The sequence below is a fragment of the Pseudopipra pipra genome, chromosome 3 (genome assembly GCF_036250125.1).
Source record: "Pseudopipra pipra isolate bDixPip1 chromosome 3, bDixPip1.hap1, whole genome shotgun sequence".
NCBI classification, from domain to species: Eukaryota; Metazoa; Chordata; class Aves; order Passeriformes; family Pipridae; genus Pseudopipra; species Pseudopipra pipra.
The window spans coordinates 54,154,268-54,177,907 of NC_087551.1; the positions used below are offsets into that span (position 1 = coordinate 54,154,268).

A 23,640-nucleotide genomic window follows, 5' to 3' on the forward strand; every position below is an offset into this window, starting at 1 on the left:
TACTCCCTTAGAAACTAAATTAACCTTTTTATGAAGCTTCTCTATAGATAAAGAACCTCTGATCTAAGACATTTTATGTCATTTTAAGTTAATATATAGGACAGCGAGTTGAAATCTATGTAATATATATATTAATAGCTAACACTGGATAGTTCTTTCTATCACAAAGGATCCCAAAAGGCTGCAGAATAAATGCTCGTCAGGGAGCAGCTGCAAAACAAGGAAGAGTAAAATCAGTCAAATCATAAATCACGGTAAAAATAAGACTGATACAAAGGCATTTGGGGACTGAGGAAAACACACTGATTTTGTGGATTTGAAAAAACATTATGGTTTATTTTACATGTGTGGAAGACAGAAAAGACACATCGTGTATTTTAGTCTTGTCCACAAAATATATATATGTGTGTGTGTGTATGTATATATCATGGTATTCAGTATATTTACTTCATGAAAAAGAAGATCTGAGTTGATCCAAGGAACCTTGGAACAGCAGTCTGTGGGGAGAGTAAATTTTTCAAACCTGAAATTTAGACTGTTAAGCCTGCAGGCCTTGCATATTATACATTTAAAAATACCATTCCTTCTTTGCTCTCCTCCGTGATTTTCCTAAGTATGCATGTTATTAGGCAAACTTGGACAAATGTTGATTGTACAAAGCAGACGTACTCCTCAGGTTTTTATTGTTGCTGCTGAGATTAATTCTAGCAGTCCAATCTACCTACTAAAATTAAGGATTCGCTTTGGGGGCAGTTTGAGGGCAGGCTTTTGTACTAAAAGTCACTGTTGCCCTGATTTTTCAAGCACCATAGTAAAATCATCTTGTGTAAGGTATGTTACAATGACAAATTATGTGTAACATGGTGGATGAGCAATGTTTTTTTGTTTAGCCAGTGCATCAACATCTCCACAAATGTCTTTCCTTCTCTGTCCTCAGTATAGCACTTAAAATTTGCATCAGAGAGCATTATGCAAGGTTTGCATTAGGAAAGGTTGGATATTTCTTCCCCGGCTACCATCTGGGTAATCTGTCTGATCCTTCCCCAGATTCTAATTTATCAATGATAGATTATATGAATTTCAAGGCTAGGCAGTAGCAGAGGGAGGTTTAGGGGTGGGAAAAATTTAAACATTATTGCATGCTATACATAGACTGGGTTTTGCAATATCAGAGAGAGAAGCAGAGGAGATTCAGCCAGTTAACCTAATAGCACAGCTGGTAAAACACCAGGGGGTCTGGGTTAAAACCTTAGCTAGGTCATTAGTTTCCATCTTCCCCAAAGCTATTCACGTTGTGAAGAGAAGCAGTCAGACAAATAAACAGTGAGGAGACTGCAAGATAGATATTAAAGCATAATAAGAAAATAGTTTTAAAGAAAAATAAAACCAATCCAGAGCTTTTTCTTAAACGTTGATCTTTCTGTGAAAAGGAGAAATACTGCAGATATCTTTGCAGGAAGTCCTAATTTCGCTGCAGTGGTGTTTTCCATTACTGTTTGTTTCACATAAGCAAAGAAACATCCTTTGTTGAATGGGTGTGAAGAAATGTGATGGTTGTACTGAAGGTATTAGCAAATGCCAATGTGAAAATAAATTGTCTAGATAACAAAGAAAAATCATGTCACTGTTACTCTAGCCCAGAGAACTTCAAATGTGTTTAGCGGTGGCCTGATGGACTTGGAGAAGATGACAAGGTTTTATGTGGGCTGAAAAAAAGAGCTCAATGTAGAAACTTGATTTTTTGTTTTCATGGTTAATGGAGAAACATTAGAAGAAGAAATTCTAATTAGAAGAACAGTTCATTAAAAGAAGAAGAGAGAGTGAATACAACCCAAATGGCTGTCTGAGGAAGGAAAGTCTGCCAAAAACTGTGTCATGGGTGTACAAACATTTGCTCTTTTTTCTCAAAGAAGACCTTTCTCCTAAGGATACTTTGGGGCTTTTTTAAAAAATAGAATGTGATTGGAGAAAGAAATGAGAAATTTTAAATATTTTTTTAGCTTTTATAGGAGTTAAAAACTGATATCAAAAATATTATTAGCCTTCTTTTTAGCAGCTGAAGAATAAGCTTCTGCATTTGTCCTGTGTCAGTGATCTCAGTACATGTTTTTATGCTGCTACCCTTCGGTTGCTGAAGTTGCTTGTCAGCCTAAAGTGTTCACTCAATATCAGGTATATTAGCAGAGACATGGTGTCTAAATATTGTGCACGTCAGTGGTGCTGCTTGGGACACATCTAACAGGTTCATACCAGAGACATCCAAAGATACTGTATGGCTGCAGTGCAGGTGGTTCATTTATTTGATTCATTATTTCTTTTACCTGCCTATTAACTGGACAAGAATATTGAGAACTACTATTTGCATCATCTAAATGACATTGACACTGTAAGCTGATCTACTCACGCTCACTAGCCCATCATCCTATAGTGTAAATGACTGTCAGATACTTCATGTGTGTCAAGCATAGGTTTTATATGGGCTGTCACCAGTCTAGCTCAACATATTTTAGTAAGGCTGGTTTCTGGAAAGTGAAAATGAGATCTGAGGTATCTTGAATGCAAAGAAATCTTGTGCCTGCTTGCTCTAGAAGCCAAGTTTTTTTATGCCACCCACACGATTTCACTTGATTTACGTGGGTTTTATTCTAGTACATGGGTCAAACCTTCCCCAGTTTCTTAATTGCTGTTATTTGTTTAGACCTGTACAGCATTTTTGTCTGCTTAGATTTTTTCCAGTACCTAAATCTCTTTCACCGTGTCCTTTTCAATGTTTATTTTGAGTAGCACCTTAGGGGTAGGTACCATGCCATTTTTTGCCAGTGACAGTAAGTACTTTATGGCCAGGTAGTGCTGGCCCCCTATAAGCAGTGGGACAACAGCGTGTTCTTAGCTCCTTCAATCTATAACCCACCCATCTCCAGGTCTGACCACACCATGGTCAGAACAAACACGAAGATGCTGGTTCCAGTACCATCAACAGTCTGTGCAGACAACCTGATTGTGTATTTAGGGTTCTGGTGTCACAGGCTTATGTGAGAATAACCAACTCTTTCAATTACTAAAATACTTCATTAATGTATGAGTTGTGTTCTGTTGGATGTCCTTGCAGTGTTCTGGGGTGCTGACTGTGGACATGTTTAGCTGGGCAAAAACCCAGACATAGTTCATCAGTCCAAAGCCTTCCTGAGCTGTCCTTGCCATCTGAATAGGTGGGCTAGGCAGAGTTTCAGTCTGACTGTGATCTTCCTGATCATTTTGCCATGCTAAAAGGTTGCAAAATTTTATTACATTCACTGCACAGAATAATGGTTTTCATTTGTTTAGCTTTACCCTGCCACTTCTATCTCAGTGTTGTTTATCCACAGATGAGCTAGATTTGGGAGTCACTGCTTTAGATCCGTCTGAGTTCTGTTGTATTCTGTGGTGAAAATCTTGTAAGAGGCAATACAACACAAACAGTTGTTTGAGGAAGGAAAGCCTGCCAAAAACTTGTGTCATGGGTGCGCAAACATTTGCTCTTTTTCTCAAGGATACTGACCAGTGCCTTGCTAAGGTACCAAGCATTGGAAAATTTTGTGATTACACACACACACAAGTTTTTCCTTTAGTGGTAGTGGAAAATATCTCTTCACTTATTTAATTTTTTTGAGCTGATTCATAAGTAGAGGTCTTTCTGTTATTTTTCTCTAATTATTTGATGATTAGTGCATGCATCCAATCTGTTTCTGCTTCTCTCATTCCCTGATTTTCAGAATAATAAGCCTGTCTAACCCCTTCTTCAGTTTCTGCCCTTGAACAAGGGAAACTTCCTTATTCCTTACTCAGAAAGGTTCTTTAGTTGTTTTGGTCCCATACTCTGTCACTAAACGTGCCCCTCTAGAAAGACCCATAGCCCACTGTATTTTTTTATCTTAGGTAAGTTAATTTTTACAATATATTGTTGCATGTTGTACTTTTCCTCATTTTTTATTTATTGGATGTGTACTTTAATGATGATCTCCTATCACTGTAAACTCCAAAGTTTTTGTGAGCTTAAAGTGAGTAAGTGTTCCACATGTTTTCAGGTTTAATTCATTCATGAAAATCGATGGCTAAATCAAAAGACCTCTTATTGACCATGCGTTGTGTGCCAGTAGACAGTTACTGTCCATCAACTCATATGCAATAACTTGTTCCTTTGCAGTCAGTTCCTTTGTATTTGCTTCTACTTTTCTGTAAGTTTTTTTCATATTCAAGCCAAGATTTTAAAATATCAGATGAATCCATTTGAGATTTTATAGCAGCACCCTGCACATTCGGTGGGAGTTTTTCATGGTTAGTGCTAAGGAGATAGTATTCAAGAAACACATGATTTTGTATTGGTCAGTGTACAAATATAATTAATACAACCTTACTGCATAATTTCGTGAAGCTTTAGTAATTTACTGTTGTTTATCTGGTTTGTATGTACATATGCCTAAGGGAAAGAAAAGGTTTTAAATGTTTTTTAAAAGGCATCATAAGGGGTATTAGCTATATGATGTATATTAACAGATGTTAGTGCTGCTTAGGACAACAGAAGCTTCATTTTTGTCTTTTCCTTCATCAAAGGAACAGAAACATTTCTGTCATAAGCATTATTCAGTTTATATTTTTTCTCTGTGTTTTGCTAAAAAGAAAGAAGAAAAATAAAGAACTACCTGATCATTTTTAAACATTGTAAGTATGTTATACTTGAACATGTACACATATTTTATTATTGTTATGGTGCGATAATTGTTAAAAGTATGGTACTGCTTCATTTAGAACTAAAAAAAAAAAAAGCAAAGATGACTACAATATTAAAATGGTTTTTAATAAAGACAATCATTCTTTAGGTATAGTATAAAATGTATAGTATAAAGTGTAGTATAAAAAAAAAACTAAAAAGGAAGAAAATGCTTCTGTCAGGGTCACTTAATTCAGCTGCTTCTGAAATAGCTTAGTTTGTGAAAACCTACTCCAGTGTTTTTTCAATAAGTAATGTCTTGTTATGATGGCAAGTAAAGCATCACTTCTACCTCTTTTTTATCACTAGTATTAAGGGAAGGGAGTGGATTTGTTCATTGATGAGCAGCATGTTGCCATTGCAATTTTGAAAGTCTTAACTCATACTCTTTCCTAGCAGTTTATTTAAAAGACAAAACAACCCACCTTGTTGTCACAGAGGTTGACATGTCAGATGCAGTCTGGCTGTTGAATCACTCCACTACCGTTACTCCAGTGCAGCACTAATGTAATCTTACTTCCCTTCTTTACAAAAGAAAACTTTATCTTAGATCTAATTTTCTGGAAAGAAAATTTATTTCTTTTTGTATTGGCTATAAAATGAAGTTGAACACTAGGGAAAATGTGTGTAAATAAGGAAAAATGAATGGATGCCAGCTGCTCCCTTTCGTTCCTGATAAGATTTTTAGAATTGATGTTGTTTTCTCTTTATGATGCATGAATGCTAATGTATTGACCAGGAACCCTTTTCTCTGTAAGACATCTGAGCTTTCTACAAATATTTGAAACATTTCAAACTCATGCACTGATCTCTGAATAGTCACTGGACTCTCATGGAGGTTGATGACAAGAGACTCCTCTATGTTGTAATGGAATCCAGAACACAGTAAGAATCTGTTCTTACCTTCTCCCCATCACAAGTGTAGGTGAAATGACTCCTCTGCTCTCTGGAAGGAAGTTGGAGCATGTCCTGTTTTAATACCGTGTTTCAACATACTGTACAGACAGTAACAGAAGATAAGACAGCACAGATATTCTTCCTGAATTTCAGGATTCCTTTTCCTTAATTTTTTACCTGTCTTAATTTTTTATCTTCTTTCAAGAGAAGATAGCAAAGCCAACCTTGATTTGAGAGGAATCTTACACCCTCTGGGATGGTGAAACTCATGCCTCACGTCAAAAGTAGTTAAGAAGTCTTTTCGTTTCTTGTTATATTAGTCAACATCTCTGTAAACTAAGGCTACAACATGAGTTTGAGTGCTATCAGACAGTTATTTCTACTCTTGAATGACTGGCATGCCCATGGCATGGTTTTGGCCAATGCCTGTGAGCACTCCCTGAGCTACAGCCCAGAGCATGTATAAGGCAGGACAAGGGACTGTGCACAGGAGTCATACAGATAAGACTAACAGGATTGAGTGGGAAGGTTTGTCTGTGGGGACACGAGAGCCACCACTCTCCTTCTGGCATGTTTTATTTATGACTGTACATGTAGCTATGCAGTCCATTCCACAGCATCAGAAATGGATGAGTTTACTGAAGAAGAGGTCATTTGAGTAGAAACACTTACTTCACTTATTATTTTCGTCCCTCCAGAAGCCTTTTTGACAACAACGGGGGTGGCCAAAACTGATATTCTCCATGTTTTTCATTAGACATTAGTCTATGTTCTCCATTAGCTTCAACAACCAGCAGTCCCTCTGCATCACTACTGGAAATTACTGTACTGGTAGCTTTTCTGTGTGTCATCCATCCTTGTGGTGTTAAGTACTGCCTGCAATAATAACTGGGCTGAAAAACCTTAATTACTAGCACAGTATTTGGCAAGTTAGTTCATATAGATTAAAAGGCCCACAGCGAACAGAAAAACCTCACATCTGTATGAGAATCAGGAGTAACTTTACTATTTTTATAATAAAAATCTTAGTGTGACCAGTATGATTTTTTTTTCATTTAAATGGATCTCACAAGCATGATATATATGGTGTTTGTGTGTTGGGAACACAAGCATTTATTTTGTACAGACATATGATTGTATTAGGTTTCTAAATTACTTACAGCACTATCAGCAGAAGATACAGGCTTTGCGATAAGATTTGTGCACAGAGTGGAACTGTTTTAAAAATCAAGGGGTCTGTTTCAAAACAAAGCTAAGTGGAGAAGGTCATGCAAGCTTTCCTTTGTGGAAGTGTGGAGTTTTCCAACCACTACAGACCAGTTTCTAAGCTGCCATTTCATACTCAGTTATTTGTCATGTTGGGTGTCAGTGTGTGCGTTCTGGCTCCCTCCAGAGCAAGTGTCAGGTTCTGACTTTGTAATTCAGGTGTAATCAAGTTCCTTGTCTTGGGGCTTGCACAAAGATCAGGAAGACTTGATGCATATTCTGTCAAATCTGGCAGTTGTTAAGAGTTTTAGCACAATACAGGTTGAACTGTTCATAGCACAAAAGAATTGGGTGCAAGGGGGCACAAGGTCGTCTCAGCTCATGGTTTTTCTCCATACAACCTGCATCTCAATGTTTTCAGTTAGGATTTTGATCATGTGTCTCTATATGTCTAATAATGTCTAAAATTAATGAAGGAGAGTGGAGGAGGCACCTTTCATAAGTAACATTTCATCTCCCTGCGGCCCCAAACCATGAGTGTCTGACCTGGCTGCAGCATGGGCCACAAGGCAGCCGTGCTAGGGCACGTTGGGCCTCTGGGGCCATGTCTTCTCCTCACCAGGCTTAGTGGCAGCAGAGTGGACACTGTCCTGTGGTACGTGCGTGGTTTGCCTTGCAGAGAAAGGTTAAGATGAAATTAAATAGGCAAGCAGAACAGAAACGAAAGCGGATTTCCTCCAGAAATAACAAAAAAAACCCCTTGCCATCTTGTCAGCACATCCTCTTCAACACTGAAAGCAGCACTAAAACCTTTCAAGGTGCAAAACATCAGAAAGCCAGCATCCCTACATAGACGTTTCATGGGCAGGATTGCACGATTTTTCTCAGTTCATGAAAACTTAAAAACCCCTACCACAAAAGCGACTTCATCTCCCATTTAATAGGCTTGGTTCTGTTTCCTTATATGAAGCTTCTAAATTTTAGAGCATTTCACTAGATCTCTTGCTGCAGCTTTTGAACCTCGAATTAAATTGGGATTCATTAATACATTTACAAAAGGGAAAAAGAAGAGAATACAGTAGAGGTGTGCTGGGGACAGACTAGAAGAAGGACCTAGAGCACAAATACATAACAAACCGACTGTTATTTCTGACTGGTATGACTAGTTTTCACATAGTGGTAAATTTTAGCTCTGGAGACTTTGTGGGCAATAGAAGTATTTACAGTGAGTTTCTATATGCTGAAGTCAGGCATTTTGGTAGCAACATATAATTTTGGAAAATGTGATACTCCCACCATAAGTCATCAGGCAAATTCCCTACTACTAATTAAGTAATGCAGATAATTGCCTTATTTTTTTTCCTAAAAATTGTTTTAATTTTAAAATTAACAACCATTTGTAACTAAGCAGGACTGCCCTGTCTTTCTTTTACAAGTACGGGTTTTGGAACCATGTGTGCAGGTTTTTGTGGTTGAGAGAGCTTTGCTGACTTGGAGATGTGTTTGTTTCTGTTTGTATGAACAACAGCAGTTTTCTGAGTATTTCAAGTCTGAAAATAACTAAAGAGAGTTGGTTTATTTTAATGCCAAAGATTTCTTAAAGGATAGTTACCTGAATATTAATTTTTGCTTTGGCCATTTTCTCCCTTTAGGTTTTATGGCAGGCATACAGAGGAACCCCCAAATGTCACAGTATGGACCTCAGCAAACTGGACCTTCCATGTCACCACACCCCTCACCTGGAGGCCAAGTGCATCCTGGAATGGGTAGCTTTCAGCAGAGTAATTCAAGTGGTACTTATGGGCCTCAGATGAGCCAGTATGGACCACAAGGTAAAATGCTCACTGGTAATAGATATGATAATTTATATTATTTTTTTCAGCCTATAGATGTAACGTGTACTTAGGTAGGTGATTTCTTAAAAACAACAAAAACCACACACACAACACAGTCTCTAAAAAAAAAATCCTAAACAAATAAAGCTGTCATATGAAGGTGGAGCTGCTTGTGGAAGAAGTTGTTTCTATTATTAGCACCTTCCTCTGCATAAAATTAGTGACCTTAAATTAGACAAGGGAATCATGAATCTGTGGCATTGCCAGTTCTATTGTTTAGGAGCGCAAGCATGTCATCTATGTGATGAGGCTGCGTTTGAGCAAGCAAGGAATAAGGGTCACAACACTGATCCCAAAATAGGACTTCTTTTCTTGGATGAAATCCCAAGGCCAACCTGAAATTGCATGGTAACTGTGAGGGTAAAGTCTTCTAACAAGCATAATAATACAGTGGCTACTGTGGAAATAGAGTATTGAGCTCTAATGCATATGGTTTGTGAATCTTAACTAACCCTTCAGACTGAGAGAGACCGTTCCTTTTATTTTGCTTGTTTGACAGAATTGGTGAGGGAATAAAACAAAAATAGAATACACAGTTTCTGCCCCTGGACAACCTTGAACTTGTCTATTGTTTTGCCTTTAATGGATAACCTTTATAAAGTGTGCATCTGTTTAAGGGTTTAATGAAGTTGAAGTCAAGCCATGGAATATATAATGGGCTGTATTTTCTTCAAAGGTACATAAAGAAGATTTTCGATTTCAGCGCGTCCTACTATTGCTTTCTTACTTAAAAGCCTCAAAAAGGACTGGTGCTAGCAGTGGGAGTTTCTGTAAGGGCTTGATGACTTGCCCATGCTAGCAAGGAGGGTTATTTTAGTCTCCAGAGTTTCTGAGAACTAGTTCTGATGTTTGTTTGCAGGGAGCCTTGCTGCCCTGTGTAATGTTCCTTTCTCTTCCGTCTCTGGATAGCATTTGGTTTAGTGTTCTGAGCAGAGGGCTACAAGCCAACATTTCCCAGTTTCTGATTTTGGCTCTGCCTTTTACGTCATCTTTCAGCTTAGGCAAGTAGATTCATTTCTCTGCTTCGCTTTCCATAACTGTAAAATGAGGCTAGTAATGCCTTATAGCCATGTGTGAAGATTAATTACCTAACTCCAGTTGACTGGTGCTTTCCTTTTATTTGGAAACCATTTTGTGGCCGTAAAATGTTGTCCAAGTGCTTATTTTTATCTGCACAGTGAGCAACTAGCTTAACTGGTAAAAACTCCGGTGGATTTATGATGTGCTGTCCTGACTTCCAGCTGTACTGCTGCTGCTGAGATTCCAAACCATGGGAATAGTGGGTGTCAAGTGCAGTAAAACATTAGCCATCCACACTGATTGAATGGAAGGGTTTTTGTACTAAATCAATACATTTAAGTAACACGCCGAATACTACTTTCTTTTTTGCTTGAGTTCAGCAGTTCTTTTCCTCCCTCTGTAGATGAAAGTGCCTGTGTAATGATTTTATGGGTCATGGTCAGGAAGAAACTGCTATTAAAAAGTGAACTTGAGGGACAGGAAGAAAATGAGCATCATTGTCATTAACAGTCCGTTTCAGAAGGGTTTGGTGAATAGTGTGATGGATGAAAAGTGTGTTCTTCTGCCAGCTCTTAGAAAATACTAGTGATCCTGTGCATGGTCATCATAAAATTAGAGCCTTGCAGACTTTCAGCTCTGTAAGTAACAATTAGACTAAAAGAATATTACATTTTCACCAGGCTAATCTGACCATTAATAAAATCCAGGGATGAAGATGATGATATTTACAAGTCACTAATTTACCTGAATTTAAGTTTTTAATAGCATTTTTTCATTTTTAATGAAAGTAATCTGTAATTGCAACTCTTAGCATACCCTCCTACAAAGCACAATCATATACCAGCAATGATGAATATATAATAATGTTACCTCATTTGCCTTTTACTGCCAAAATAACAAATATGTCAAAATTACCTGGGTTGCACCCAAGTTTTAAATTATTAAAGTCATTCTCAAGGATCTGATTTGTTTTCCACGTTTTGTTCACCTAGGCCTTCCGCCAGAACATTGTTAAGCACAGGCTGAGTTTGACAGGGCTACTTGTATTTTTATATCAGGACACTAAGCTTTTGATCCAGCTCTGAATGCTGGATTTCACTATGTGCTGTCTTGAAAACCGTTGCTCAAGGCTAGTGTCCTCTAGTGCAGTGGAATTGCTCACCGTAGTAAGACTGCACCAATAGGTTTGGATTGGAAGAATTAGCCCCCAGTTCATGAGAGCAGAATGATCCATTTCATGCCTGTGGTTGATTTATTTGATTTTCATGTGTTTACATGACACTTAGATCTATAATAAGAACAGAATATATTTTCCCAGGAAGCAGTTCTGTACTGGGGACCTAGTCCAATTCTGTGAAACCATTTCCTACAAAAATAATAAATGGCTTTGGCTCCACATTTTTTATGTCTGGGATACAAAACAGGGGCATGCAGTACAGAACATTAGTTTTAATTTTTTATTAAATCCCAGCATTTTCCTGTCCTCAAGAGTAAAAAACAAAACCAGAGCAAGAAGGTAAGTTTTTACTGAAAGAAACAGTCTTTGATTTGTATTTGGACAGCATCTAGCTCGGGGGTTAATGAAGCTCTGGTCTATAACCTGAGCATCAGACTGCTGCCACAGCAAAATGTCCCTTAAATGCACTCTGGAGAGCAGTTAGATGCTGTAGTCAGTTGGATCTTTTAAGGCTGGGGCAGAGAAAAACTTCCTGTGAATCAGTAGAACATCTCAGAAATGCATCCTGTCTCCCTAACTTTTCCTACTCAATTCAGTAGTAAAACTGTTCTGTTTGGGTATAACAAAGAGGGAAATCACTACTGAGTATGTTTGAACCACAACCCCAGAACTTCACAGTAAGTTATACCCCCTTTTTTAATGGTAAAGTAGTATGAATTGAGTATTTGTGCTTTGCAGCTTTCAATGCTGGACTCACTTCACAATAGCATTTTGCTATCTAGCTCCCACTGATTTTAATCCTAGATTTTAATTAAAATGTTAGCATCTTAAGGATGAGATTCCTTAAGTATCTTGAGAGTCTGGACCACTGAATCCAGACCCACATATGCAACAGCCTGTGGAGTTAAGACTTACATATCAACTATATCTTGCTGAAGTCCCCCAGGTAAAATAGTTCAGAGGAATTCAGAACAACATGTTTAAATTTTCTGTACAAGAAAACTCGATGGTTAAATACACATGTAAAAAATTCTGAAATTATTTTAAGATTTTTTTTTTTAATACTGTGAATCTGACCTATGTCTCTAAAGCAGAAAGCAAAGCTTGCAGTCAGTTCTCAAATTTCCCTCTTTTCAGTTTGCCTAGAAATGGCAAGATATCAGAGCACTTTGTTCAGCAAACCTGAACAAAGTGGACCAGAGTTTCAGCGGTAAGTATGAACATCTGTCTTTGGCAGGTTGTTAGTCAGCGTTTTTTTTACTTTATCTTCATTACATTTTTTTTTCCCCTCCCGATTCCAGTTATTGCTTTGGTTTTTCTCATGCATTTGAGATGTTGTCTCTCTGGGTACAATTCTACTTTGCCAAGAGGGAGTTGGAATCAAAAATCCCTTAGATATGGAGGGGAGGAGTTGTTCGGTGGTATTGTACAGCCACTGTTGCCAGGCTTGTACCCACTTGAAAAGTGTGGGCTCTTGGACTTGGCTGCCTGACACGTCCAGCTGATGTGGGCTGGCCTAGCATCTGCTGCATTCATTGTGTTTAATGCTGCATCCATCTGTTTTCTGTCAAAGCCACTGCCAACAAATTACTAATCTATTAGAGAAACATGGAAATAAGATTGCGCTCCTCATTCCTGGCAATTCCTCTTGTATTTTGTTTGGCTTTTATTTTGCGCTTTTTTTTTCTTTTTCCTTTTTTTTTTTTTTTTGATCTGAAAGGTATGAGAATAGCTAGTACTTGAGGTATTGAGGAAATGCTTAGGGGGAAAAAAAAACACGGAAAAACATAGAAACTTGTTTTCTTTACTGAAAAGATGATTTCCCTGTACTCTTGGATGTGTATCCCTGGAGATGAATGATTAGGAGCTATTTTAACTGAGCCACATATTTTTATGGAGAAGATTCCACTGTTTTTTCTCTGTTGTGCTTATACTGGAATAGCCAAAGCATGAAAGAAGAGATTTTCTATCCCAATTCAAAATAGCATCAAAACAGCAAGAGTGTTCAGCATTGGTGTCTGCTCCTCCAAGCATGCTGTTGAACTGTACTTCGTAGACCCTAAATGACAAAACAAATTGGCTTTATGTAAATTGGACTGACAGTAGCTCCCAGTGATTATGGTTATCAGGTCTGCTAGTCTAGGGAGGGAATTTGCTTCACTTTGGGTGCTGTTACATGTACATAAGATGCATTAGCTGGCTGTGCCTAATCTTTGAGTGCACAAATACACCATCTTGCTGCATTACATTTTTCTTGCGCTAAGCAGCTGGAAAACCAGAGCAACATGCAAGTTGTATGCTACGCCTGTAACACATAGCAGAGCAGTATGAAACTAGTCAACCCTTCCGTGTGCAGTCCCATATGTAGGATAAGAAGCATGACTTAAGCAGGTCTCAGCAAGCAAAACTCTGTCTGGGGGCAATGGCTCGCTGAGCAGAGAATAGTGAGCTGCCAGCGGTCAAGCCTAGAAGAGGAGAAGAAGTGACAGGGCAGTCTGAAAACAACATAAAGCTGAATCTAGAGCCTTTCATCTTTGTTAAACCACATATTGAGGATCCTTCTAGGAGGACCCCCAGGTGGAAACTTGGTTTTCAAAACAGAAGAGAATGGTTGTTCCACTTCCTTGGGAAGCATAGGTCTCACGCCTTCTCACCGAGGAGATCTTGTAGCAGAGTGAGTCAGTTACAGGGTGGGGAGGAGAGGAAGATCAGCCAAAGCACAGCAGCAGGAGCATATTAGTTAATTATGTGTGCATTCAAATGATGGATGAATATATTTATTTTAAATATAAACAGGAGTTGCATGCCACCAACTCCTCTGCCTGGTAGCTGAGGCCTGAGGAGAGACATGGCTGATATCCACGTTCAGAGGAAGAGTCCAACAGCTTCTGCCTTCAAATGAGCGTGGGAATATCTGAGAGTATTCAGGAAACTCTGCTCTGTGGCATCCCACAGGGAGGGAATGGATCGTGTTTCCACTATTCTGGATGAGATGGAAATGAAGACAAGTCAAAACTGATGATTGTGATCCATTTCCTAAAATAGTTTTCTATCATATCTTTAGCTTTCTTTTTTTTTTTCTCTTTCTCATGCTGCTGGGGTTTGTTTCTGTAACACTGCGTACTGTAAACTCGCCTTTTCTTGAGATTTCAACATGACAGGAAAATCAGCACTCAAATGAGTTGAGGTGCTGCAAGTGGAGCACTTACTCAAGTGACAACATAGATTGAGGTCAGCCAGGTTTTCATGCCATCCTTCATAAGGCACCTGCTTATATTAGCATCTTTGTACTATTGCTGATTACTCATGTTAATACTAGTTTTCCCAGAGAAGATGCACTGTAAGCTACCACCCCTTCTGCTGGCATAGCCAAACTGAACTTACCAGGAAGGCAGGATAGGGCAGGAGGGAGCGAGAATCTTTCTTGGAGCCCAACAGCCATCCTCACCAGTCCGTGCCAAATCATTTCTGACACAAATGGGCAGAACAGTTAGGAGCAAGAAGCCTGTTGCTGAAATTGGCGAAAGACAAAGGAATGAGAACATGAAATTACAAAGATAAGATTCTTCCTTGAGCTTATGTAATGGGCTCCTTACATGCCACATCCCTCTTTACTGCAGAAGGGGGTTGTGTACTGTGTGCTGTGCTGTTAACCCTCTGGAGGCTGTGCTTTTCTGTATTTGTTGTTGCCTCATAACACATATGAGATAAAAAATGTTTGAAGGTACCTGAAAATCAGATTCATAAGATCATTCAGGTTGGAAGAGTGCTCAGGTGTTATTATTGGCTGACCTTCTATTCAAATTAGTGTTAGATAAAGAATCAGAGCAGGTTAGTCTTGGCTTTATCCAACTGAGTTTTGAAAACCTCCAAGCAGGGAGTCTGAGTAACCTCCTTGGGCAACTTGTTCCACTGCTTGTCTGTCCTCAATGTAAAAAAATTGTCTCGACTTTGAGGCCAGCATGGTTCACTTTAGTTCACATGCATAAGTTCTGCAGCTGTTTACTTCCTAAACAGAAATATTTGCTCAGAAGTTTTAATGTTTTTCTCTGTGCTTTTATCATTTTGTTCAGGAAACTACTCCAGACCACCGACGTACAGTGGTGTGCCCAACACAAGTTACAGTGGCCCAGGACCTGGCATGGGTATAAATGCCAACAGTCAAATGCATGGACAGGGGCCAAGCCAGCCTTGTGGTACCATGCCCCTGGGACGGATGCCATCAGCTGGGATGCAGAGCAGACCATTTCCTGGAAACATGAGCAGTATGACCCCCAATTCTCCTGGCATGCCTCAGCAGGGAGGCCCTGGGATGGGCCCACCTATGCCAACTGTGAACCGTAAGGCACAGGAGGCAGCTGCTGCAGTGATGCAGGCTGCTGCAAACTCCGCTCAGAGCAGGTATGCCTTCAGGTGAAAGGAGTTTAAATAAGAGGAATGTTTGTCGTTTCTGAAATAATCGCACTGTATAGGCCTGTGAATATGCATTTATACATATTCTAGCTGTGCCCTTGTCTCTGGGAGGAGATAATGTGTGGGAAGAATACTTTTCCTTAAACATAAGGGGAAAGCATGTTGTTGTGTGTTTGAATTATTCTCCCGAAAAGCAACTGTGACAATGGAGATGATGGCCACTTCCAGCTTAGTTCTTGGCACTGCAGGCTTTAGGAAAACCAGCAGGATTGCAGTGACATTAGGAGTCAAAACCAAGCCCTCTGCAACTTCAAATTGATTAGCTGGTTATATTTTTTTTATCTCCAGTAAAGAGGGGGCCTTGACATGTCCTTGACAGCTTGCCTCTGCTATAGAGTAAGGAAGCTTATGAACCTGCCCATCAGCTCATGCATTTACTACCCACGTGTTGGGCAGCAGCGCTGTTGCAGTTCTCCTCTGCAGGACATTCTTGTTTGTAGGCAGGCATGCAGAGGGGGAGAGGAGGGCAGGCTGAGGAGAACAGCTGGAGGGGAAAGGCAGAAGGAGAAAAGCAAGCTGTGGTTATCTGGAGTTGGTACCTGCCACTTGTGCATCCATAAGAGAGAACCTGCAAACAGGATTGCAGAGACTGGAGGCATCATCTCTCTTCTTGTCTTCCCTTTGAGGAGTGTTGCTGTTTGTACATGGATGTATGTCTGTCCGTGCTTGTTTTTAAGATGCCTGAATACTTGCAATTAAATTAGATTTTCTATGAAATTTTTCAGATTAAGTAATTTCCACATTTCTCTGGACTCAAATAACTCCTGGCATATTTATTAGCTTTTTCTCTTACAAGAAGTTCCGTCATATCTGAGAATTACACAAAGCTAGTTGGACTCTTCTGGTGAACATGTTTATATGTGTGTGTATTACACATCTTGGACTTATGCATTTGTGTACACAGATGTGCATATACTCATACAGGTATTTATTATTCAAGATGCAATGTAAAATAAGAAATAGGAAGCTAACGTGTCCCTGTATTTGTTGCTTTCTTGTTTTGCGAGTATGGAAGGCAGGTGGCTACTAGTGATAAGCAGCAGCAAACTTTTAAAACAATAACAGTAAATTTAGTGTACTTCTTGTTCAGTAAAATAGAAACAGACTCCCTTAAAATTGACCACGCTCCAGCAGATATCTGTGAACCAGCAGTCTCTTGCTTCTGTTGGTTAACAGACCTGCCTAGTAGGATTTATGGAAGTCTGCTTCTATCTGTCTGGTTTAGGCTATAAGCTGATAGGTCAGGCACGAAGGAATAAATAGGCCATCACTGCAGCTGTAGGAGCAGGATTTCTGTGTAATCGCAGAACGAAAGGTAAAGCTCACGTTTGTTGGTCTTGACAGCAAGAAAAGACTTAGTGTTAAGTGGAAAGAATTTGGTTGTGATTCAACTTACACATTGGGCATAGTGTGTGGTGTTTGATCAAAAACTAGGTTAAATGATTACCATTCCTATCTCACACCTTCCTGCCAAGTCAGTTTGTAAAACTGCTTTTTGTTTTTAGCTTTGTCTGGACAAAACTGCGCTGTTTCAGAGCCTTCCCATCACACATTGGCAATTCCAGTGATCCAGCACCTGTGGAAGGGCTGAGGAATCACTGAAGCTCTATTGCGAATACTGGCAAAAGGGCTATTTATAAACTGCAAATTGAGAGAAACTTGTCACACTGCTCTGATGTCAGTAGGTTGCAAACACACTCTTTGATCTCAAGTCAACTGTAGAGGAGAAAGCGTAATGGCTTTTGGTGACTCCTGCAAGTCCTCCAGGCCTGCATAAGAAAGGAATGTACTCAGCAATGATTTGGATTTGTGATACAGAGCAAATCCAAAGAGGCTGTTCTTCAGTTCTGCTTTAGACCACCAAATATTATGTCACCTGCTTTTCCCGGCCAGTCAAGGGCTGGTGGACAGCCCCTGTTTTCTTCACAGCACCCCAACTATGGCAGCGCTCAGGCTCCCTTGGTGCACCAGCCTCAGTACAGGTAGGTAGCAGTGTAAACTGGACTTGCTGTGGGACCTTGGTGGGTTTTTTTGTTTATAAACATGCCATCTGGGTGCTGAAGGAGTATAAAGATCACTGAAAGATAGAGAAATACTTGCATTGTAGAGGGGTTTTTAGTTTTTTGTTTTCTTTTTACTAATGCCACTGTGACAGTTCAGTGAAAATCTGCATGTCACTCACTCACACATCTGCATGGCTTTTGACATGGCTCCGTTCCCTTGCTCCTAAAAGGGAAATGAAGAACCTCATCACTGAGAAGGAATGAGATCTGTCCTCCCCCTGACCCAGGGCATCATCTTTCTTTCCTCATTGGTGTTTTTGTCTCACAGCGGTGCTGTGCAACCACGTGTTCTGGACTTGCTGGTATTGTCACTGCTGCCTAGGCAGTGAACTGCAACACCCAAAGTATGATCCCTTTCTAGTAGGTGTTGTAGTGCAGGAGTGATTACAGGGTTTCTTAATGGGATTTTCAAAGAAGTTTTATTACATTGTAGTTGAGCATGCATGTGTTTGAAAAGTTTCAGTTAGTCACTAGAACAATTTTTAAGATCACTAAGTATTCCTTGCAGAACATTTGCCTGAAATGCAGCTACTCTTTTCTCACCAGTCCTTCACACTGTGATTTCTCGAACCATACCACAAATTACAGAGCTGGGAGAAGGTATCTACTCTGGCTCCCAGCCTGTTGTTCCCTCACAACCAAGTCCATCTTCACCTGAGATTTGAGCTTTATGGACTTCCCTACCATCATGTTATTTCAGTTGTTCCTCTGTAGGAAATCTGTAATACCCAAATAACTACTGCCTTTATGGTAATTAACAAGTTTTAATTACCAGTTTTCTGTAGCTGCTCTTGTTAGGTCTTTTCCTTAATAATATCATTCATTTATGTGCATAGAAAAAATAGAAAGAAAAGCAAAACATTAGAACACAAGTCTACTGATTCTCCTGTTCAAAAAACCAAAAAAAATAGTGAAATAGGAGAGCACTCCTACCATACTGCTTTGCCTAACTGGGAAGATATCCACTCTTATATGCTAATGTGTTGAGTTTATAAGTTTCAGCTGTGGGGTTCAAAAATGGTTGGGTTTTTATTACTGTAAAACACACTCCTCTATGTAGAATTAAGAAGAAAATTAAATGGTTGTGTCAGAGTCATGGTTACACAGCAGTATTTCTGTACAAGTTGGTTGTGATCCCCTTCAAGGTCAACTTGTTGATTCAGTAACCAAGTATCAATAGGGGAGAGAAATTTATCTTCAGCTGTTAATCCACAGGATCTGTCCTTTACCAGCTCAGCAGTCTCATTTAGACAAAGAAGGCTGGTTTGCCTCTGCCTCGCCAAGCCACACTAAGCAGCTATGTAAAATGAATTTAAATGGCATGCATCAGAATAAAATCACTTCCACTGGGGCACAAAATCAATGTTTGTTAATCAGGGCTGGATGATCAAGATCTGAGTGTCAACCAGTTATAGCTAGGTATCATCCTCAGTGCAGACCATCACCCTTTTCATTAGAGAAGATAAAAATCATATAAATAAAAGAGTGGTGGCTGTGGAAGATACTAGGTCTACACCATTTGAATTAGCCTTTGACCTCATCTCGAGGCCTGCTTTCTGTTAAGCTTAGCTTAATTTCTACAGCTACATAATACCTTCCCTGTAACCTAAAATCTTGTGATGTGCCAGTCTGTCTTGTGCAGGCAAGCCAGTGTTTCCCAAATAATATTGAGCTAGTCAGGCTAAAGAAAGGTGTTTTTAAGACCTCTTCATTGAACCTCTTTGTTGTTTCATAGTACCCAGGGTGTTTAAACTTGCTCTGGGTAACAGTTTACAGCAGGCAATGTTAAATAACTCTCTAAGATCCTATGTAGTAATTCACTTTATTTTCAGGAAGACAGTGTAAAGAAAGTGCAAAGCAGTGTTTCCGGTTTTATATTTATCTTAGTCTCAGCATAAGTAGTTAGGACTAGCATTGAGTAGTTAGGACTAGATGCTGAAGACCTAACATATCCATGGAAGAAAAGACTCTTCATAACTTAGGCTGACACTGACTGAGATCCCAATGGTGGTTCTGCTGCTGGAGACTAGAACCCAGTGGAGGCCTTCAAGAACCAGGTGGCTCCAGAAGATGAAGTCTTTTATCACACTGTGGTTCTTAGAGCAGTGCATGTATTTATAGTGATAGATAACTGTTTCTGTTTGTACAAACCCACAACACGGTAAGCCTTCAGTAAAAACAAACAATTTTAAACAAATGAGATAGTGTTTTCCCTGTTGATGTCAAAGGCAGCAAATTTAGCCAGTATCTTCTAGTACCAGCCAATTTTAAGTTTCTCACTTTGTGTATGCTCAGCTTGAAACTTTTCAAGGACTATGTGTGCACTGTCTGTGAGCTTTTGTTTCCTATAGCAAATGCCCAGTACAGACTTTTGAAAATTGATTATTAACACCTGAAGTCAACAGATGTTTTCAGGGCTAGATGCTTGTCACCATCATTTTCAGCATCTCTCATGCTAGCAGTGAGTGTCATTCTGAGTATGTCTTCTTAGCATTTGGAAGTGTGACTGTAGTATATGGAGAGGTAAAGACATAGTTGCAAAATAGCTGTCTTGTATGCTATTAGCAGTGTGGCCTTAGAAGATGTAATTCAGTGCTAGCTGGCTGTAAAATCCGCATCCAACTGGATGCTGAAATGAGCTTTTTGCTGGTGCAACTGCAGTTATCAATACCTGAACTAATGACAATAAAATAAGTTTCGGTGTGCATACATGAGAAGCAGTCCTATCTTTGAAGGCAGTCTCTTTAACCTCAGTGTACCTTAACGTGATTCTCAGGATTGCGTGTTGCAATTTTATAAATTAAAGCAATTTTTTTTATAGATTGAATGAATTTAGGATTCAATGTCACTGATTTTAGAGGAGATGATTTAGACATAGTAGTGTATTAAACTGAGGAATTGGGAACCAGCTTAGCTATTTGCAACCACTGGCCATTTTAAAACCTTCCCATTGGGTTGCTAAATTAAGGTGGATATTTACGTTATTGTCCGCTGATCCCCATGACACCTGAGAAGTGGTGTTCAGTCTCTACAGTAATGTGTGATATTGCATTGCTTTGCCATAATTTTAGGCATTCTAGGATAGGGTTCTGTTCTAAACTGCTTACCAACTGGTTAGATACTGCAGCCTTATTGTAGTGTGGTCAGAAGAATTTATGTAAGTTCTTAATCAGTCGTAAAACTGATCTAGAAAAACTGCACTGATATTAGAGAATTTCTGTTGGACAGAGAAACACAATTAGTGTAAATTAGTTTAAAAAGTGCATTCTAGATGTCTTCTCTATAGTATGTGTGTGTGTCTACATGCGCATACACCCTTGCACACATACAGGCAGACTAACCTTCCATTAGCATTTCTCTCCTGCTATGTATGTATAATTCATATTCTGTGTTGCTGGTGCCAGCAAAGCACTTTTTCCGTATTATTTTCTCCAGCAGCAGGGTAATGCAGCACTGCTGATGGACTAGAAGGTACTGGTGAGGAAATATCGTAATGGACATGATGCATTAAAATGTCAAAAGGAAAAAGAACAAGGCGGAAATAGGGAATAAATTTTTTAAAAAGAATAATAATATAAATAAAACCTAGAACTTTTTTAGGTGTTTTACATTCTAGAGCCTGTCAGTTTCTATGTAGTACTTTCCAATCTGGCCCTTTTCATCTTGAAACTTGGGTTTAAAATTCTAATTGTGATTTTGAAAGCTGCAGTTTTGTAGCAGGAAGTCTTGAATGCTCCAGTAAAATTTACCGTCTGTAATCCCTAGTCAGAGTATATATTTTCCATTGTTTTCCCTTTTCCCCTTAAGCTCAGAGGTGCTGTTCTTCTCTGCTGGGAAGTTCAGTGGAGTGCAGGAAGGTTAAGTACTCATTCAAGTTTCTTTGCTTATTCAAACCAGGCTACTTCTAGATGAAAGGCTGCCAGCTGTGAAATCCCCAAAGTAAACTAGACTAAGATAGGACTGGTAGCCATAATTGGAGCCAGTGCCGTACGTTATCTGTGGCCTTTGAAATAAGCCCCTAGCAGAAAGGCTCTTTTTGCCGGGTCTTTTATTTAAAGTTCAGTCACATGGAAGGAGTTACTCCTGTTTAAATTCAGGCCATTCACAGTTCTCCAGTCTCAAGCTGTCTAGTCAGAGGGGTCTGCTCAACTCCTCCAAACATTCACAGATTTCCTTTAGGGATCCTGACGGATCATGCTACGAGTGCCACTTTGCTTTTGATTAGTGCCCTTTGAATATCCAGGCAGTTTGTTTCAGTCCATGAAACCACCTTGGCTTCCAAAATAAAGTCCACATAGTTTTAGCACAGTGAAGTGACATTGCTTCTTGGCCTAAATGACTGCAGAATGTCTCTGTGAAGCCCAAAGAGCTACCGTGCTTGCTCCACCTGAAGCTGGTAGTGATTCAGTAATGGCTGGAATATTTTCTCTCCACACCAGGTTTCTGTGTGATTTGAAGGGTTAGAAAGTCCAAATACTAATGCTTACTGTAACTGTAATTTCTAAGGGAGCTATTTACCAGTATTGTCATATTTCTTTTTTAAAGGACCCATGCATCTTCCCTCTTCATGAGAAATAGTCATTTGTATCAAGCTGATTTTTTTATTATTTCTTTTTTTGAAAGGATGTTTCCTTTCCTCATGTTTTGCTTTTCAAAGCAGAACCATGTATGGCTTTTTTCTACAATGTGTTAGGAGGAGGTAAGTACAGCTCAGCTTATATGTTTTTATTATAGTAAGGGAAAAGCTAGAAATCTTTTGTGATTATTTTATTTAAATGGAGATGCATTTTATGGATCAGCTCAAAATTGCTGATAAAATCGTGTAAGGATTGGAAGAAACTACATGCTGAGCTAACCAAACCCATTTCTTGTGGGAGACTAAAAGAAATATATTTTTATCTGGAATTTTGTTTTACTAAAAGGTAAATCCATCATTTTGGAGCCCTGGTTGTCACTATGCTGCAGAGCTCTTTCAGGCAACCAGTGATTTGGGGAGGCATTTTTTTCTTTTTTGGTTACTCATCAATCAAGTAGACTGCTGTATGCTGTACATGCCTTTAGAGATTAACCACAGACCTCAAGAGTCTACTCCTTTCCTCCTTCAGAGAGTAACCATTCTCAAATTGTGAAAGCAAGAGTGTGTTGGGAAGGAAGGGTGGTTCTTAGTCATGCATGAGAATTTTCACTCACCTCAGAGACACTTCTAATTTGATTATTATTGTGTCAAGATTATTTTTGGCTCGATTTGGTTGTTTAGGAGAGTCATTGCCCTCCATAGAAATACTAATTATTTTGAAACAAAATTGCAGTATAGGATTCTGTGTAGTTTATTAACATTCTGCCTCAGGGTTGGATGTTACATAGAGATTCTGTACTTTAAAATGTGATCTTTAGGACATTATGAATGCAGTACTTCATTAATTGTTATTGTATAAAGTTAAAGAATAAGGGAAGATCTTAGATTGAGTAATCTTTCTTGGATGACAAGAAACGTTTCAGATGAGGAAACTGAATTTTCATACTGTCTCTCAGAAGATCTAGTTTAAGTCACAGAACTCATTGAGGAGGAAAAAAGAAAGAAAGGCAAAACAAAACAGTGGAATAACCATCTTTTTAATGGGATTCATGAAGAAAGCTAATTCTATGACTGCTCTCTGTGATTTGGCACATACACTGTGCAAGTACTAGACTGATTGAACAGCTTAAGGTTTTTGTGACAGGGAGAGACATAAAAAATGGTAGGAAGGTTTCAGGTTTTAAAGGGCTTTTAAGGTTTTAGGTTGTTTTACAGTGGTGGTATTAGAGAGAAAAATAAACTTTTTTTTTTTTTAGCAATGCTACCTGGGAAAATATGAGTGGGAAGAGCCTTTCACTTTATTGATGAGTTCAGATGGAAGCATCAGTTCTAGCTGGACATATAAGTAACCTTGTAAGAATCATATTAAATAGCATAACAGCAATGAGATTTTTTTTAATGATGGCATTAAAAGTGACTTTAAGTGTCAAGTGGCAATCACATTAAATACCTGTTGCAGTTGTCACAACCGGTTTCAGGTACCTTCTGAGCCAAAGGTGAAGAGCCAGCTGAAACTGTGGTGACATATGCACCACATTGCTCTTGTGAAACTGTTCAGAGTGCCAAAGAGCTGAGACTGATGGTAG

General features: G+C 39.1%; 1 protein-coding gene across 9 annotated transcripts in view; it reads left to right on the forward strand.

The window, feature by feature from the left end:
• The window catches only part of ARID1B (AT-rich interaction domain 1B), a 324,325-nt gene that overhangs the window by 249,410 nt on the left and 51,275 nt on the right, over positions 1-23,640 (forward strand). For all 9 annotated transcript variants that reach the window (XM_064649203.1, XM_064649206.1, XM_064649209.1 and 6 more), the window contains 2 exons: positions 8,503-8,682; positions 15,016-15,343. In XM_064649203.1, the coding sequence (XP_064505273.1) occupies positions 8,503-8,682; positions 15,016-15,343 (508 nt within the window). The remainder of the gene's footprint in view (positions 1-8,502; positions 8,683-15,015; positions 15,344-23,640) is intronic.